Source organism: Mytilus edulis, chromosome 3, assembly GCF_963676685.1.
Source record: "Mytilus edulis chromosome 3, xbMytEdul2.2, whole genome shotgun sequence".
Taxonomy (NCBI): domain Eukaryota; kingdom Metazoa; phylum Mollusca; class Bivalvia; order Mytilida; family Mytilidae; genus Mytilus; species Mytilus edulis.
In genome coordinates, this window is record NC_092346.1 from 15,878,951 (window position 1) to 15,898,326 (window position 19,376).

Below are 19,376 nucleotides of genomic sequence, written 5' to 3' on the forward strand. Positions count from 1 at the left end.
ACGATCTTTAAATTCAGGCTTTTGCTCATTGTTGAAGACTTCAGGTGAACTGTACTTGTTTACATCAGTGCCCTACTATGCAAGGCTAGTAGTTGTCTCAATTGCAATCATTCAATGTATCCTTGCTTTTGTATCATTTAAAGACTTCAATTCTTTAATCATTTCAGTTAACACATTTTAATTTCAAAACATTCAACAGATATTTCCAAATAACAAATTTTGTAAACAACAGATATAATTGGTAACTGGTAATTATTTTACAGTCAATATGTTTTTATATTTATCAAGAGGCATCATAATCATGTTCATTAAATTCTTTCCTTGTCAGACTGTTACTGATCTCAATTAAAACCAGTGAAAATTGCAAGTAGCTTTTGGTTTCTAGTAGTACTATTTTGATAAGATGTGTAATTTTTCGTCATTTCTTTTGATGTTCTGTCATATCCAGTCAGACTATTTCACATGTTGAACTTTACTCATAATTATATTTCATCTGTAAATGCTAAATTATGCAACTTCTAATGCAGGGAGACATGAGGGTTTAATACTAATTTTTTAAATGTATAACTAGTTTTTATCTAATACAGTATATTTTTTAATATCAAAATAAAAATATCTAAAACTGAGTATTTAATAACAATATTTATTTGCAATTTTTTTCGTTATCTAACTTCAGTTTGCCTCAACTAAATGTTATGAAACTTATAAATCTAGGAAATTTGTAGAACATATTGTTGTTAATTGACCATGTTGATTTGCCATAATTTATCACATTCACACATATTCATTGCAAAAACATCTTCTTTTTCATAAGTGTCTACAGGAGCTTGTGTTTCTGTATCTTTTCTTTAAAGAATCATCATGATAGCTTCTGTTCCCTTCACATTCGAGACATAAATGAGATCTTCAGGAAAATATCTACTCCTTATATCTTAATCTGAAAAAACAAAACAAAAAATATGCTTTGACATAGTTTGACATATTTTTACAAGATTGTACATACTGAATTCAGAAATGTCTTGCCTGCTTTATGGTCATGATTGAACTTTCTGTTGCATGTTTCAATCTGAAGAATATACCACAATTAGTTCCTAAAACATATACACATGACTAAATTTTTCTTCCAACATGATTTTTATTTATTTACTAATCAAGGTGAGAGTAGACAATGAAAAGTAGATAAACATATATAGATTACCGTAGCTTCTCAACTTTAATTTGATATCAACAAAATGTATTGTGGCAATTTCTCAAATATCAGTGGTGGATCCAAGGGGAGGGTTCCGGTGGTTGAAACCCCCCTTTTTTTGAGACGATCAATGCACTTGAATGGAGACATATAGTTTGAACCCCCCCTTTAGAAATGTCTGGATTCACCCCTGAATATAATACAGGTTACCCAATCATCACAGTTGGTTGACCATTATGGATAAACCATTTCACAGATGATATCGGATGTTTCTTACTTCGTACCTACAATCCCCTTTCCTTTTCATGAATGTGACCTACCGAAATAGACTATATACCAAGTTTGTAATAACATGTGCAACACGAAGGGTGCCACATGTGGAGCAGGATCTGCTTACCCTTCAGGAGACCCTGAGATCAACCCCAGTTTTTGGTGGGGTTTGTGTGGCTCAGTTTTTAGTTTTTAATGTTGTTTCTAGTGTACTATTAATTGTCTGTTTGTCTTTTTCATTTTAAGCCATGGCGTTGTCAGTTTATTTTCGATTTATGAGTTTGAATGTTGCTATGGTATATTTCACCCCTCTTATTTTTAACAGGAGGTTTTAAAATAAGCTGTAATTAATTAGCAATGGATGTTAGTAGCCATTTAATTCTTTTAAATTAAAACTAGTCTGAAGTACTGAACCATGTTTGATTGAAATATTTGTAGATGCTATAATGACACACTTCTTCAAACATCAGTAACAGTTATAATCATACCTTTGCTGACTTCAGCATTTGGTTATGTCTTCAGTTTCTGTTCTCATCTGTCATAGTATCAATATTATATATGTAGCATACCACCATCTTGATGCATTCTGTATTAAAAATAGTTACAGCAGTTTTATCGTAGCAATCTTTTGGTGTTTTTTTTTATCAGGAACTACATGTTCTATATTCTGGAAATCTTACAATGCATGGAAAAGCTGAAATTATAAATTAGGTAAATAAATTTTAATTAATATGAAACGACACAATCAGCTTAATTAATGATAAATGTGTACTAAGTTTCAAATTGATTGGACTTTAACTTCATCAAAAACTACCTTGACTAAAAAAACTTTAACCTGAAACTGAGGGAACACTTTTAATTTCTATGTTCAGTGAACCATAAAAATGGGGTCAAAAGTCTTTAATTTTGTTTGTTTTAAAATAAGAAAGATCATGTCATAAGGAACATTTGTAGTAAGTTTCAAGTTGATTGGACTTCAGCTTCATCAAAAACTATCTTGACCAAAAACATTAACCTGAAGTGGGAAGAATGGATGGACAGACAAACAAACAGACGAAAGGACGCACAGACTAGAAAACATAATGCTTCTCTACTATTGTAGGTAGAGCATACAAATTCATAAAAGAACTAGCAAAAAAAGGCACCAACAAAAAGAAACAAATCTAAAGTAATTGTCCATTAACCAGGAAACCCTTGTTTTTCCCCTTTTGTTGCTCCTAATTCATAAACAGATTGAGTCATAACTCCAATATTCCAACCCTAACTATCCTTTGGAGTTTTGTGGTGTGGAAACTTCAGGCAATTCTATAAACTGTTCTACAAATTATTGTCTGGACAATAGAAAATTGATTATTTGGGCCCCTTTTATACCCCTTTTTCCTACACCAAAGGGACCATAAATTAACCCCCAAATCAATCCAAACCTTCCTTTTTGTGGTTTCAAACTTCAAAGATTTATATTTACTTATGCTAAAACTATTGGCATTTTTTTTAATTAAACTTAAGTTATTGGCAAATTTCCAATGGATTTTATTAATACCGAAGTTATATATATGTTGGTAAATTTCAAAATCACATCTTTAAGGTGGTACCCAACACTTGAACTAAAATTAATTTGGCTCGTTTAATTTTCTTAAAATTTTGACAAAGTATTTACTTTGACCCTTTGACAAAAATATAAAAATTTAAATTTTTTTGAACCAACCGTTTTATCAGAAAAATTACACTGGTTATATAGCAGTTTGACAAACACTCATTTTGATCATTGAAAAGCTTAATATCCCTTTAACAACACAACGTAATTAAAACGTTTAGCAGACTTTACAGAGTTATCTCCCTGTAGTGTTAGGTACCACCTTAAAAGTTGTGTGAAATAATTCAAATATAACTTTTGGATTACCTCCCTTACACAGCTTTCAAATTGTCTTGACTATCCTTTAACCAGAAAAATAATTGTTTTTCATCTTTTTTGCCCCTTATTCATAAATGGTTTTATCTATACCCTCAGCCAATCCTAACCATCCCATAGTAGTATAGAGCATTGGGGTATAATTTCAGAAAGATCATACACTTTTACACAAGTCATTAACTTAAAACTACAAAAATGCTTGTGTTTGGCCCATCATTCTTGACTGTTTGCCCCATAACCCTAAAAATAAATTCCAACCTTCTTCAAATCTTATAATATTTAACATTGTGGTACAATTTCAGAGGAATTGAAATACTTATACACAACTTATTGTCCTGAAACTAGATAAATGCTCGTTTTGGTCCCCTTATCCTAAACCTTAGGGACCATAACCCCCAATATCAATCCCAAGCTTCCTTTTGTTGTTTTAAACATTGTGTTAAAATTCTATTCATTTCTATTAACATGATTAACTTATACTAAAGTTATTATCTGGAAACCATCCGTCTTTGAACGATGCTCAGCTGACCACAAAGACGATGTGATACCAATATAATTATATGATTGCAAAAATTTTAGGGTTGTATAAAAAGGTATTCTAGACTTTAAACTAGAGGCTCTAAAGAACCTGTGTCGCTCACCTTGGTCTACATGTATGTGAATATTAAACAAAGGAAGCAGATGGATTCATGACAAAATTGTGTTTAGGTGATGGTGATGTGTTTGTACATCTTACTTTACTGAACATTCTTGCTGCTTAAAATTATCTCTATATATATTAAACTTGACCCAGTAGTTTTAGTGGAAAATGTTAGTAAAAATTTACAAATTTTATGAAAATTGTTAAAAATTGACTATAAAGGACAATAACTCCATAGGGGATTATTTGACCTTGTTGACCATTTCGGTCATGTTGACTTATTTGTAAATCTTTCTTTGCTGAACATTATTGCTGTTTACAGTTTATCTCTATCTATAATAATATTAAAGATAAAAACCAAAAACAGCAAAATTTCCTTAAAATTACTAATTCAGGGGCAGCAACCCAACAATGGGTTGTCTGATTCATCTGAAAATTTCAGGTCAGATAGATCTTCACCTGTTAAACAATTATACCAATTATACCCTTGTCAGATATATGTTCTAAATGCTTTGGTTTTTGAGTTATAAGCCAAAAACTGTATTTTACCCCTATGTTCTATTTTTAGCCATGGCGGCCATCTTGGCTGGTTGGCCGGGTCATCTGACATATTTTTTAAACAAGATACTACAATGATAATTGTGGCCAAGTTTGGTTTAATTTGGCCCAGTAGTTTCAGAGTTCTAGAAGATTTTTGTAAAGGTAACAACGCCGGATGCAAAGTGATGGGAAAAGCTCACTAGGCCCTTTGGGCTAGGTGAGCTAAACATTACTTTTTTCTAGTTTATAACTGAGTGAAGGCAATATCATATATACCCAATAAATCATCAAATTCGAAACATATTTCTATGTTGATTAAAATGAAGCTTTTTATTATTTGATGCAAATTTTATGTTCGGAGAGCATTTTCCAGTATTCATTTAGGAATTACTTGATCATCAAAAAAGCGGTGTTTAAAATATAATACAGGGGACTCATATTCGTTTTAACTTTATTTCGTGCTGCTTCTTTTGATTTTACACAGTTAAGATGGCTCAGACTTATTCAAAGTCTCTATCAGAATGCCGTATTATTTTAATCTTTACAAAGAGTACCTCAAATTTGTCGAAAAAAATAGGGGTTCCAGACCATTTAAGCTCAAAATTTTACTTTCAAAATAGGTACAAGCATGTTAAAGGGACCATTTTCAATAAAATGAAAATAGAGGTGCTGACATATTTTTATGGGATATCAAATAAAAACTGTCTGTGACACCTCAGGTGTGACCTGGTCCAAATCTGTAATGTACAAAGCTGAAATATAGCTTCAAATATTAAGCAAATACAAGGACTTATATACATGTATGCGTCCCTGGCAAATACAAGGGTCACCAATAAGGAAAAATAAAAATTTTGCCTTAAAACCCAAATTTTGGCGGGAAAATGGTGAAATTGGGTGAAATGTCAATTTGAGCCTTTAGCAGACCTGTACAGAAATTGCTAACAAAACCACATAGAAGCACATTTCAGAGATGCAAGTAAGAATTGTATAGCTTAAAATTTATAAAAAAAACATAAATATTTAAAAGTTTATAGGAAAGGTAATTGTTCAATAACATGTAAATTATTCTCACTGATTTTTGTGATAATTGTCTTTTGATGGATCAATAATAAAAAAAAAAAACTTTTTGTTTTGATTTATAAGATAGTAGTCAGCTTGGAATTAATAAAAACAATGATGTCATGGATGTACGAACTGTAAATCACGAAAACAGGAATTTAATACAAGGATTTACAAGTTCGTTTAAAATTACATTTTGTATATATTCTGAGACTTGTATTAAAAAACAAATTATTTTGTTAAAAAATACCAATGAAGATAAATTAATACATTGTACTCCAGTGTTCTAGCTACTATCATGACAGTGACTAAGCAAATAGATAATAAATTGGTTGTGGCAATACAAAAATTCAGCAAATTTTTCAACAAACTTTAACATGTAATGTTCAAATAATTAACATTATGCATCTGGAGTACAAAAAAAAAATCAGAGCAAATTGATCCAGGGCGAACAAGTACAAGTGTGAGTGATAAATTTGTCCTGGTAAAATATGTCAGGACGGACAAATATTACTATATAGTATAAAAAGTCCATGGTTACAGAATTTACTAGTATATATATTCAGTCCGATATTAGTTATATATGTCCCCAGACAAATTTTCCTAGGTAATCATGTCCTATAAAATCCTATAAAAGATTCAATTACTTGCATTTGCAAATTTAAATCTTATGGTTTAGTAATGTTTAAGAGTCACATAGTTAAATTTTTGATAAAATTTATGTCCCCAGACTATTAATTTTCCCACAAAGTCATGTCCATGTCATTAGAAGTCCTAGGTTTAAATGTCTATGCCTTTAATTTTTAAAAGTGAATATGAATGTAATATGTTTTAACATTGTTGACAAAACGAAAGAGTTGTGTATCAATCTGTTACAGCTAATTTCCTAAAGCATGTAGAGCAAGACTTAAGTTAGCTTGCTTGCTTTGTATTTAAATTGTACACTCATTAGGATAATATCCAATTAAATTCAAATATTAAATATACAGGTTAAACTATGCCTATATATATATATTATATAAAGATGACCATCATGTCAATCTTATTAACAAAGCTTGTATAAACAATTATACAAACAAAGAAGGCAAGCCAACCAAAGTTTTGCATTACATGCATTAGGAAATTAGCTGTAAATAAAATTTGTCTCCAGACTAACTTTCCTAGGAAATCATGTCCATGTCATATTTTCCTAGAAATCATGTCCATGTCATTAGTATTGAACTCCTAGGTAAAAATGTCCTAGTCCAAATAATTATGACAGCTTGAAAGGCTATTATATTTTTTGTCTTTGAAGCCTTACTTCGACGAACAAAGTAAGGCGTCAAAGAAAAAAAATCTAAAAGCCTTTCAACTTACAAGACGTCATAATTTGACGAAGTAAGGCGTCAAAGAAAAAAGATATAATAGCCTATCAAGACGTCATAATTATTTGGACTAAAAATGTCCATGTCTTTTATTATCAAAAATGTTATAAGCAAAGGAAACTGAATATTTATGTTTTTAATAATTAGGTTATTAATGAAATATTCTTAATTTTTATTGGAAAAAAAATTCTTCTATTTTCCAATCTTATCTATAAAAAAAAATCGTCTATTTTAAATATATTTTATGATACAAAAAAACTATTAGAAAAACAAGTCTTGTGACATATTTTCCTAGGAAAACAAGTTACAAACATAAATTACTAGCTATGGACTGATTTTCCTAGAAACATTTGTCCTGGGACATTAATTCCTAGTAAAATCATGGACATGGACTTAATTACATGTAACTAGGAAAAAAAGTCTGGAGAACAAATTTTACAACCTGACCAAATTTACTGTTACACTATTCCAACTAATTATGACGTCTGGCAAGGCGTCCCATAAAAAAAATAAAAATAGCCTTGCCAGACGTCATAATTATTTGGACTACTGTTACACTAGGACCACAGGCACTAGACGTTCCCCCTTTTATTAATTTCTTGATTAGCTACTGTCACGGTGTATTTGTATATACAAAAGAATTCTAGAGTTTTGTATCACTTTGACAGTCAAATCCTGACACAGTTGTAGGAAGGCGTCCAAGAAAAAAATTAAAATAGCCTTGCCAGACGTCATAATTATTTGGACTACTGAGTGACACAGCAGCCCAAACAGAGACATATATATGTACATGTATATATGTCGCTGGCCCAACTGAGACCAGATACCATTTTTATTCATGAGTTATGATCAGTATCAGATATAAATGAGGGGGAGGACAGGGATAAGGGAGACATGGAGAAAGGAGGTAGGAGAAAGGGGTGGGAGAAAGGGGGATAGGAGAAAGGAGAGGAAGGTTGGGAAAAAGGAGAAGTTGGAGAAAAAAATAAAATATGAAAAAATAAAATATCTCTTTTTTCCGGTAAATTAAAAAAAAATAAAATAAGGAGAAGAGGGGTAGGAGAAAGGAGAAGAGGGGTGAGAGAAGGAAAAAGAGTACCCCCCTGTCCTCCCCCTCATAAATGCATTTTCAGATCCTTTTTTCGCTTGTTCTATTAAAATCTTACCACGTAAATTCCTTAACTCTCTTTTTTATTTAATTGAATGTTGATTTTGTTTGCCTCAAAACAAACTGTTTTTCCTGTGAATAATTTTCAATCTCCTTGCTTCTAGTATGAAAAATTTGCAAACCATCTTTGACAGACGACGCGAGCACGAATCGCAATCTGTCAACAATGTTCTAAATGCACATAAAAATAGTCCGCTGTCGAGTTTTAATTTGATTTAGAATGACAAGACATTTCATCGTTCTTTGTAGAACAAACCATGATATCAATACACGTTTGTATTTTATTGATCTTTCTAGGGATGTTGCGACTTTGATAATAAATATGCGTGTAGTAATATGCCCTAACTTTTCTGTACGAAAGGAGACCGTGGTAAAGACAGAGCAAACGAAACTTGAGGATGAAGATGAAGATGTGTTGATAAGATCTGATACGTAAAATGCATAAAACTTAAATTTTCTCGGTACAAAGTCACTTACTATTATTTCTCTTTCAAAACTGCCATTAAGGAAACACGCATTAAAATACCCGTTTGGAAAAAAAAGGGGGGGGGGGTCTCAACGGAAGATTCCGGGAACGTTCGGCCTGATAAATATATATTAAGCCGTCATGTTAAGAATGTAAATTATTTGAATTAATATGGGGAAGTTTGTTGAAATGTTCGCCGATTATGGCCAGATAATTGTTTTCCATTGATTTGTGACTAATAAACTTTTGAGCTGCAAAAAAAATCAGTTTCTTTTAAGGCACTGGCTACGGTTACATGGAAATGTAACAATAATAAAAATATTATTGTTACATTGGAGACTAAATGCCGGAATGCCTAGTGGGGTAAGGACCGGTTTTATTACGAATGTAACAATAATTATTGAGGCTACGGTTACATTGCGTTATTGTTACATGAAAAAAAAGCAATGTACGATGGGACTAGTAATATGTACTAAATAATAAAAGTTGAAGACATTTATTACATACATTTATAACATACAATTTATTTACAGTAATTTTTTTTATCTACAATGACAATTTCTACAAATCCAGTAAGTTGTTTTTAAAGTCCGACACATTTTTGATGAACGATTTTACGTCCTCCACGGATACGTGTACATACAAAATTTCTTAGTATTTAAGTTACAGTGAGCACACTTTGCTTTTGATTATCAATTTGCGTCAAGTTATAAAGCTGTATGAAATGTATGTCTTGATATTGTTTCAGTTTCGTTTAAAACGCATCCCAAGTTTTATTTTTTTCCCCATAAACAAAATTGGTCCAAAGTATAATGACAGTAATAAGAGTAGGTGTGCAGTTAAATACTTTAAAAAGTGAAACCATTGAATTATATTTTTCGCCTTTGACAGTCACACTCCTAATCTTGAGTAGTATCTTTAAGAACATCAAAACCATTATGTACTATATATACCATGGTTCTTACGAGTTAACATATTTAAACAAACGAATCCGAAGGATGAGTTTGTTTAAATATGTTAATGAGTAAAACACATGGTATATAAAATTTGTAATATAAATAAAATGATTGACAGCTTTGAAGACCTTGAACTAATATTGGAAATTGGTCACGTTACAGTTTTATCCAATGAAAAGTAAGCTCGCGCAAGTCACTTTTGCGCCTCGTGTATAATCTGCGTGTTTCATTTAGAAAGCCCGCCGCACAATTTGCAGAAAGAGAAAAAAAATGGCAGAACTTCCCGATTTATTGGATTTTGAGGAAAGCGAACTCATTATAATGGCAGCTGAAATGGAAGACGATGTTCATTTATCACAAATTGCGGCCGAAATAGAGGAAGATATTCAATTATCTGAAGTCGCGACCGAAATCGAAGATGATATCAAGTTGGCAGTCTGTTCTCAAGAGATTGAGGCTGACTATTTTGACGATCTGGCTATTTCTCAGGCAGCTAATATAATGGATGTCAATTTGACAATTTCACAAGCAATGAACGTATACGATGTTGAGGGCGAAGAAAATTTTGACTTGGGAACATTTGAACTTGGTTATTTGGCCCGGGAACCAAATACCAGCGGAGTCGAAAACCCCATGAACACAGGGATTAATCGTTTTCCTACATGTGTTTCTGCTGACGAGATCGATAAACTAATAACTTCGCAAACCAACCCGAATACACAAAAGAACACAAAGTGGGCTATAAAAGTGTTTAATGAATGGCGGGCAGCTAGAAGACAAAACGGTGTTGAAATAACAGATTTGTTAGCAATGGATGTTAATACGATGGATTATTGGCTACAGAGATTTGTTTTGGAGGCTCGAAAAAAAACGGGAGACGAATATCCTCCGAAGTCGTTGTATTACATCGTCTGTGGTTTAATGAGACATTGCAAGGACAACAAATTATTTCATGTTAACTTCTTTGATGAAAAAGACGGCACATTTGCACAATTTCGCAAAGTGCTTGATGCAAGAATGAAATATTTGCTGGCGAAAGGACTGGGGACTAAACAAAAAAAGGCCGACGCAATATCGGAGGAAGATGAGGAAATGTTGTGGTCATCTGGTGTTTTTGGACAATCAAATTCAACAACACTTCAGTATACTGTTTTTTATTATGCCTGTAAAATGTTTGGCTTGAGGGGTAGGGATGAACATAGGAATTTGCAATGTTCTCAGTTTGAACTTGGAGAAGACGGAAAGGGGAAATACATTAGATTTATTGGCCGTAACAACAAAACTTTCAACGGTGGTCTGGCTCATATGAAAATTAGCAACAAGGATATAAAACATTATTCTAATGACGGTAAGTTTTGTTTTATTGTTAATAATCAAGATATCGTACTGTAAAATAGTAATTAGGGAGCGTGAGAAGCGTACAGTGAAGTTCCATCTATTTGATCACTAACAAATTCATGTTTTTTACGATTTTTTGTGTTTGCTCTGTCTATCACGACTGACGAAAAACTGCATTCTTTACAAGAGTTATCTCCCATCCACCGTAAGTTTTAAAATTGAAAATGTAAAGCGCAAAGCCCGTTACCGTATTTAAAGTGACAAAATCAACCGAATCGAACACTTCTGTCATATTCAAGACTTGATACAGGAATTTTTGTATGTAGAAAATGGTGGATTAAACCTGGTTTTATAGTTTAACTCTCAAATTGCAAAATACTCATAAATAAAAGACAATGTAACTGCTTTTAATGAAGATGTATATTTTTATCACTTTTCGAAATTGTGCAAATCGAGGTACCCCTTCGTTATACATGTACTAAGTTTACCTACGGTAACTGATTATTTCTTAAAATCGCCATATATACAATATTTGTATTATTTTTAGTTTTATAATTCATTTTCAGGACCTAGGTGTATGTACAACATTTTTGAGACATATCTCAACATGCTTGGTAATGATGGATGCTTTTATCGAAAACCTTTGGCTATGGTCGGAAATACAATCCGGTATGGAAAGCAGCCGCTTGGTGTAAATAAACTAGAAGGGTTAATGAAAGAGATGTGTCAAAAAGCGGGCTTAACTGGAAATTACACAAATCATTCTGGGAAGAGGACGTGCGCAACAGCATTGTACAAAGCAGGATTAGATGAACAAACAATAATGGATCGTACTGGACACAGGTCGTCAGCTGTAAGGGCATACAAATCAAAAACTGATGAAATAGAGCAAAAAGTGTCTTCTGTGTTAAATCCACCAAGTATTGATACAGTTTCTGTTACCCATAATGAATTGGAAGTTGAGGAGCCACCTTTCAAGTGTACAAAACTGGAACCAGTCAACACTGAAAATTCCGCAAATTGTCGTGACATTTCAACGCGCCTAAAATGTTTGAATGATATTACTAACACAAGTGGAACTGTAAATTTTAACAACTGCAATTTTTCTTTCACTTAAACATTTGTTAAAAGAAAGTTAATTGCAATTTTCGCAATGGAACAATTTTTTATTATTTTTTTCAAAACTGAAAGAAGGAACTTTTCGAATCTTTTTTCAACTTACGGGAGCTAGTGAAAAGCAATTTTTGTTTTGAGTTTAAAACATGTTTCTTGCGATGTGTTGTGTTACAATTGACTTATTGTTTTGTGTTACAAATGAAACAAATAAATGTTCATGACCTTTCACTTTTTTTTCTGTTTCCAAAATATTTCAGAGGCGGATATCTTTCAAAAAATGGGGTGGAGCTTCAGCCATGGAATAACATGAACATGAATATGTTGTACCATAGCTAAGCTCCGCCTTTATTCCTTTGGATTCTAGTTGAGCTGCATATTTAATTAGCAAGTATGGTACAACATAAATTTGCATATATTATACCATGGTTTTCCCTCGACACACTTTTTAAGCAAATTATTTCATTAAAACATCAAAGGAAAACATCCAATTTATGTTACAATACGTAGTAAAACTATTCAAGTTGTACACCACTTGTTGAATAACTTAGTAATATTTATTATAAATAATTCATCAGTATTAAATTACAAGTATTGTTTAGTACATATGAAAGAATGAAGCAATACAACTATAGAAGATTTAATTTTAATCAATCTAGCGTACATTGCTGTTTTTCATGTAACAATAACGTAATGTAACCGTAGCCTCAGTAATTATTGTTACATTTGTCATTAAGCGGTTCCTCACCCAACTTTGCATTCCGGCAATTAGTCTCCAATGTAACAATAATATTTTTATTATTGTTACATTTCCATGTAACCGTAGCCAGTGCCTTCTTTTAAAGGAGCTATCCATTTGATTTTTAGGGAGGGGGGGGGGGGCTAGAATAAAATTAGAAAAAATAGGCAGGACAGGAGTTTTGAGTTAAAAAAAAGGCAGGATGACACACTTGCAAAAAAAAATAAGACAATTTTGGTAAAAAAGTCAGGATAAACTAAAAAAAAAAAGGCAGGACCAGAGACATACAAAGGATACAATGTATTATATGTCTCTGGCAGGACCGAACACAGTGAAAAATAAAAAAGCAGGACAGAGATTACAGCTTAAAAAAGGCAGGACAAAATTTACATCCTAGCCCCCCCCTAAAAATCAAATGGTAGCTAAATGGAGCTACCATTTGATTTTTATGGGGGGGGGGGGGGGGGGGGGCTAGAATAAAAAATTTTGTCCTGCCTTTTTTTTTTAGTTGTAATCTCTGTCCTGTCTTTTTATTTTTCAGTCTATTTGGTCCTGCCTTTTTTATTTCTTAGCTTATCCTGACTTTTTTATTTCTTAGCTTATCCTGACTTTTTTACAATAACTGTCATCCTGCCATTTTTTTTATTTTTTTTTGCCAAGTTCTCATCCTGCCTTTTTTTTTAACTCAAAATCCTGTCCTGCCTTTTTTTCAAATTTCATCCTAGCCCCCCCCCCCCCCCCCCCCCCCCCCCCCCCCCCCATAAAAATCAAATGGTAGCTCCCTAAAGCAATTTTTAAAAATCCATATTGCAAAGACACACAAAAAAAAGAAAAACCTAAAAAAAGTATGGATGTCAAATGATTGCTTACTCCTTAGAAAAGAAGTGTGTTCCCTTGGAAATAAATTAGGTAAAGCCCCTAATTATGATTGACTTATTGCAACTGTAAAAGAGAGTACAATAAATTGAAAAAATAAATTAAAAAAGGATTTTTTTCATTCCTTAATAAAACAAATAAATGAGATAAACCCAAAGAACACCAAAAAATTTTGGGGAAGCATTAATAATTACAAAAAAAAGAATAATAATTGTGAGCCTGCTATTTCTGCCAAAGAATGGGAGATTCACTATAGAAATTTGCTTGCTTCAAGTAATGATGATACAACTGATACAAATCAAAATATAGAGAACAAAAATCACAACTTTTCTAATACATCCCTTAATGTCCCTATTACACGTAAAGAAATCAAAGACTGTATTAAGAAGTTAAAAAAGGGAAAATCTGGAGGTCCTGATTTGATAATTAATGAATTTCTAAAGGTGTGGTCAAACACTCTAGTTTTACTTTTGACAAAACTTTTTAATAAGATACTTAACTCAGAAAAATTCCCCAAAATTTGGAACATTTCTCTATTGACATCAATTTATAAATCTGGTGACCCATCTGATTGTGGGAACTATAGAGGTATAAGCATAACAAGCTGTCTTGGTAAAGTCTTTACATCCATTTTACAAAAACGACTTAGTGATTTTCTTGAAACACATAATTTATTATTTTCAAATCAAGGTGGTTTTAGAAAAAAATTACAGAACTGTAGATCATGTCTTTATTTTAAAAACAATAATAAACAAATATTTGTTTAAATTTAAAAAGAAACTATATGTGTGTTTTGTAGATTTTAAAAAGGCTTTTGACAGTGTCTGGAGATCAGCTCTGTTCTTAAAATTACAAAATAAAGAAATACAAGGCAAATTTTATCATATACTGCATGACATGTACTCTAATACCTTATATTCATGTAAATATCAAAATATGTTTACCAAGCCTTTTCTTGATAATCAGGGTGTCAAACAAGGTGACAGTTTAAGTCCAACTTTATTTACTGTAAATTCAGAAATTATTGGGAGGTTTTGATTATTGCGAAAAATGTGACAGACTTGTAAATGCAATAATTTTAACTCGCATTTTGAAATCATTGATATGAATTAAACAGGATTTTTCTCAAAATCATTATAATTAAAATCGCATTTAAGTCTAAAATGACAAAATCACAATAATAAATGCACGCAATAATTTCTGAATTTACAGTAATATATTTGTTGATGACATAGAAAAATACTTAGATACAAACTAAACTAGTGCAGTAAAGGAGTAGGTTCATTAAGACCCCTTTTTGGCCCCAAAATATAGCAGTTTTAGAAAGTTGTGAATATGTAATCGTTAAGATATTTATCGAAAAGTAGAATGCTTTTGCTACATAAATATGGGCTGTTTTTGACAATACAACGCACATAAATTGGGTACTAGCATCATCAAGTCATGCTAATTTACTGAAATCTTCACAATTTGATCATTTAAGTTAAATTTTAAACGGTTTCCGTCTTAAATGGAAGTGGTCGCATTCGTGTTCATCCATAATATTGAACTGTAAGTTGTATTTGATGATAACACATATTATATATAAAAGTTGAGGATGAACACGGATGCGGCCACTTTCATTTTAGACAAAAACCATCTGAAAAGTGACTATTTTTGACATATTTGATAGATTTTTCATATTTAAGCTTGAATTGGAGCGTTTTTAATGACGTAATCAGTTAATCTTTCCTATAAACTAATTGAATCAATTGAAATAGACACTTGAGTGTTTAAAAAGTGTCTAAAATCTTTCGTTAGATGAACTTGAAAATTTAGGCCGAAATCAGACCTTACCTACTCCTTTAAATGGTCAAAAAGTGAACCATTTATTGTATGCTGATGATTTGTTATTGATATCGGAATATGCAGATGGTCTCCAAAACTCTCTTGATTCTTTACAAAAACATAGTACTGAATGGAAACTGGACTTGAACCTTAAGAAAACGAAAATTATAATTTTCTCTAAAACTAAAAGTAAATTAAAAAAACGTTTACTTTTATTACAGTTCTAATGCAATTGAAATTGTTGATTGTTATAAATACAAGTTTAGGAGTTGATTTTCATAGCTCTGGAAAATGTATACAAGCAGTGTCAAGCCTCTCAGATAAAGCTAAAACAGCATATTTTGCATTGAAGTCAAAACTTCCATATAGTGAAAATTTGTCTGTTAAGACTTATCTCCAGCTTTTTAATTCAATGATAACTCCTATTTTAACTTATGGATCAGAAGTATGGTTATCAGAATTCAAACCAAATTTTGAAGCATTTATAGACAAAAGTAAATTAGACAAAACACAAAACTCCATATTTAAAAACATACTTGTGGTTCATGGAAAGTCTTCCAATCTAGCAGTGCGGTGTGAATTGGGCACTTTACCCATTAGCATTAAATGTTATCAACTTATGTATAAATATTATGAGCGTCTCAGTAATATTGGTGAACAGTCTGGTGGTCCGCATGAAATTTTCAAGGCTGCTTTTGAAGTGGACAAAACTCTCACAAATAGAGAAAATTCATGGTCTTATAAACTATCTGAATTAATGAAATATACATGTATTGCAATACCATTTAAAAAGCATTGTAATACAAAATGTAGTACACAATGTAGTAATTTCAAACAGAAACTAGAAGATTTCTACAAAAATAAAATTATATTTGAACTTTCTAAAATAAAAGATGGACACTGTGGTAAACTTTTATTTTTTAGTAAAATTTAAACAACAAGAATATTTAAATTTTAATATTCCTAAATACCTTTAACCCTTTCCTCCATGATGACGCCTTTTGACGCCACCCCCCTTACTCAATAATGACGCCTTTTGACGCCTATGTAGTACCTCAGTTGAAACACTTTGACTACAAAGTGTCTGCAGTTGACTTAATAAAATTGGTATCCATTATGAAAAGGATTATCATAGGAATATATATATATCCGACTCAAATTTATTTGATGAAATAGTTGTTTTTCGCAATGCCTTAATACTTTAAAGCATATGTTCAGCATTTTATCAAAAAAATCCTATGCGAATCAAGTATGCAAAAAAAAAAATTCAATGGAGGAAAGGGTTAATTGAAAAAAACTCACTAAATTAAGAATAATGCACACTCATTAGCAATAGAATAACTGGGAGGTATGCAAGACCAATAATACCATCTAATGAGAGATTTTGTAAATTTTGCACAGGAAAAATTGAAAATGAGATTCATTTCTTGATTGAATGTCTGCAATATAACAAAATTAGATCTAAATATAAAATTAATGATATAAATTTAAATAATTTGGATGAAAATTTTACCAAAATGTTAAATCCTATGTCTGAAAAGGAATTAAAATCTATTTGTATGTATATTGAAGAAGCTCTTGATTTGAGAGACCACCATACCGTTTCATCAGATAATAATCCTTGACAGTAGTTTGTCCATATACATATATATATATAAATATCTTATATTGTGTGTTTTAAGTAAATATATGAAAATCTAGAATAATACTGAAATATAAGTCTATGGTATCAATATCAGTTTATAATGTATTTGTATACATAGAATTGGCTTGACTTGTTCCATGAATCTTTATTTCATTTGTGTGTTGTTTTAATATTATTAATTATCTGTATTTGGATCACGCCTCTATTGAGCTCTTTCCAATAAAATATTGAATTGAATAAACAGGAATCTCGGGAGGGGGCACTTCCTATACATATAAGGTGTCAGCTGGGAACAGTATATTTAATACATGTACACATGTTCCCAATGCATAGTCAGATCCTTGGCCCCCCCCCCTTTCGTGGGAAAAAATTGGTTTATCAGAGGCGGATTTATCATTTAGGAGGGGGCCTTCAACCCCCCCCCCCCCTTTTTTTGGAATAATTTGGTTGCTTATATAGGAAATCACTGAAGCGTGACTGGAGCGGCCCCCTCTTAGGTCAGTCAGTGGGCCCCCACTTATGAAAATTTTCGGATCCGCCACTGTTTATATATAGGGAATCATTGAAGCATGACCGTAGCTTAAATTTCACATTATTATACAGTTTTCCATCAGAAGCTTTATTTTGGCTAGCATACCAATTGCTAATATATTTAGTGTGAATTAATTTGCTAGATATGTTCAAAAATTTATATTGTCCGAAATGTTTTACTTCTTGTTTAATTTCAAAAACTTTTTCTACTAGCAAATGAGAACTGGCAGAAGAAGTTATGTTAGATTTGTGAAGCTCTTGGCTGCATTTATAAGCATCTTTCAGTAGACTGAATTCAGTTGTAAGATTTTCAAATCTATACCCGTATTTTACAATTGACTTTACAATATCATAATGTAAGGGGAAAAGACTGAAGTGGGGACCCCTCTTAGGCAGTCTATGGGCCCCCTCTTATGAAAATTTCTAGATCCGCCATTGTTTTCTAGTTTAAAAAATATGTGAATAGGTGTTGAAAATATTAAGAAATATATTAAGTCAACAAATTAAAAAGAAAATGTGGTACACTGTATGATTGCCAATGAGACAACTCACTATTATGTTTCTAGATAGGCAGAATCAGGGGGCCCGGTCTGACAACACCTTTTGTTAGAAAAATTTAGTTGATTGTATAGGGAATGACTCGAGTAGGGACCCCCTCTTAGGCAGTAAAAGGTCCCCCTCTTATGAAAATTTCTAGATCCACCATTGATTTCTAGTTTAAAAATATGTGAATAGGTGTTGAAATATTCAGAATATTAAGTCAACAATTAAAAGGAAAATATGGTATACTGTATGATTGCCAATGAGACAAATCTAGTCTCTAGACAATAGACACAATTACATTAGAAATTAACAACTTTAGGTCACTGTATGGCCTTCAACAATGATAAAACCAGAAACTACTATAAGTTACAATAAGGAGGCTCGAGGGTACATGTATTAAAATTTATCATTACAAAGGAGTAGATTCAGTAAGACCCCTTTTTGGCCCCATAATATAGCAGTTTTACAAAATTGTGAAAATGTAATCCTTAAGCTATTTATTGGAAAGTAGCATGCTTCTGCTAAATAAATATAGGATGTTTTTGACAATACAATGCATATATCAGGTACTAGCATCATTAAGTAATGCTAAATTACTGAAATCTTCAAAATTTTAGATTTTTTGGTAAATTTTAGACGGTTTCTGTCTTAAATGAAAGTGTAAATTTTCCCCTTACATTATGATATTGTTATTATTCGTGTTCATTTATAATATTGAAATGTTAATTATACCCCATGCAACGAGTTGCGGAGGGTATAATGTTTTTGACCCGTTTGTCCGTCTGTCAGTCCTGTTTCTTGTCATCACAACTCCTTTCAAACCATGCATCAGAATTTCATGAAACCTTTTCAGATAATAAGGACATACTATGTAGTTGTGCATATTGACGGGAAATTGCGATTCAATTTTTTTTCTAGGTGTTACGCCCCTTTGAACTTATTTACTTTAATGTACTACTGCAACAGTTTGTCATCGCAACTCCTCTCAAACCACACAACAGAATTTCACGAAACCTTTTCAGATAATAAGGACATACTAATGTAGTTCTGCATATCGACGGGAAATTGTGATTCAATTTTTTTCTAGGAGTTACGCCCCCTTTGAACTTATTTGCTTCAATGTACTTCTGCAACAGTTTGTCATCTCAACTCCTCTGAATCCACACAACAGAATTTCATGAAATTTTGTAGATAATAAGGACA

General features: G+C 32.0%; 1 protein-coding gene and 2 long non-coding RNA genes across 4 annotated transcripts in view; 2 read left to right on the forward strand and 1 right to left on the reverse strand.

Moving 5' to 3' along the window:
• Nucleotides 1-623: 623 nt before the first annotated feature.
• Nucleotides 624-8,267, reverse strand: LOC139515895 (uncharacterized). The gene is made up of 3 exons (XR_011662867.1): nucleotides 8,138-8,267; nucleotides 1,948-2,153; nucleotides 624-937 (listed from the first exon to the last, which is right to left on the reverse strand). It is a non-coding gene; the product is annotated as an uncharacterized lncRNA (long non-coding RNA).
• Nucleotides 8,268-8,467: 200 nt separating this feature from the next.
• LOC139515894 (uncharacterized) overlaps nucleotides 8,468-19,376 on the forward strand; it is a 28,874-nt gene continuing 17,965 nt past the window's right edge. The window contains exon 1 of one of the 2 annotated variants that reach the window (XR_011662865.1): nucleotides 8,468-8,600. This is a non-coding gene — a long non-coding RNA (uncharacterized lncRNA). The remainder of the gene's footprint in view (nucleotides 8,601-19,376) is intronic. The other variant, XR_011662866.1, reaches the window with a different exon arrangement.
• LOC139515892 (uncharacterized protein KIAA1958-like) lies at nucleotides 9,606-12,494 on the forward strand. Its single transcript, XM_071305645.1, has 2 exons — nucleotides 9,606-10,909; nucleotides 11,466-12,494. The coding sequence occupies exons 1-2, from the start codon at nucleotides 9,832-9,834 to the stop codon at nucleotides 12,014-12,016; spliced, it is 1,629 nt and encodes a 542-aa protein (XP_071161746.1). The 5' UTR covers nucleotides 9,606-9,831; the 3' UTR covers nucleotides 12,017-12,494.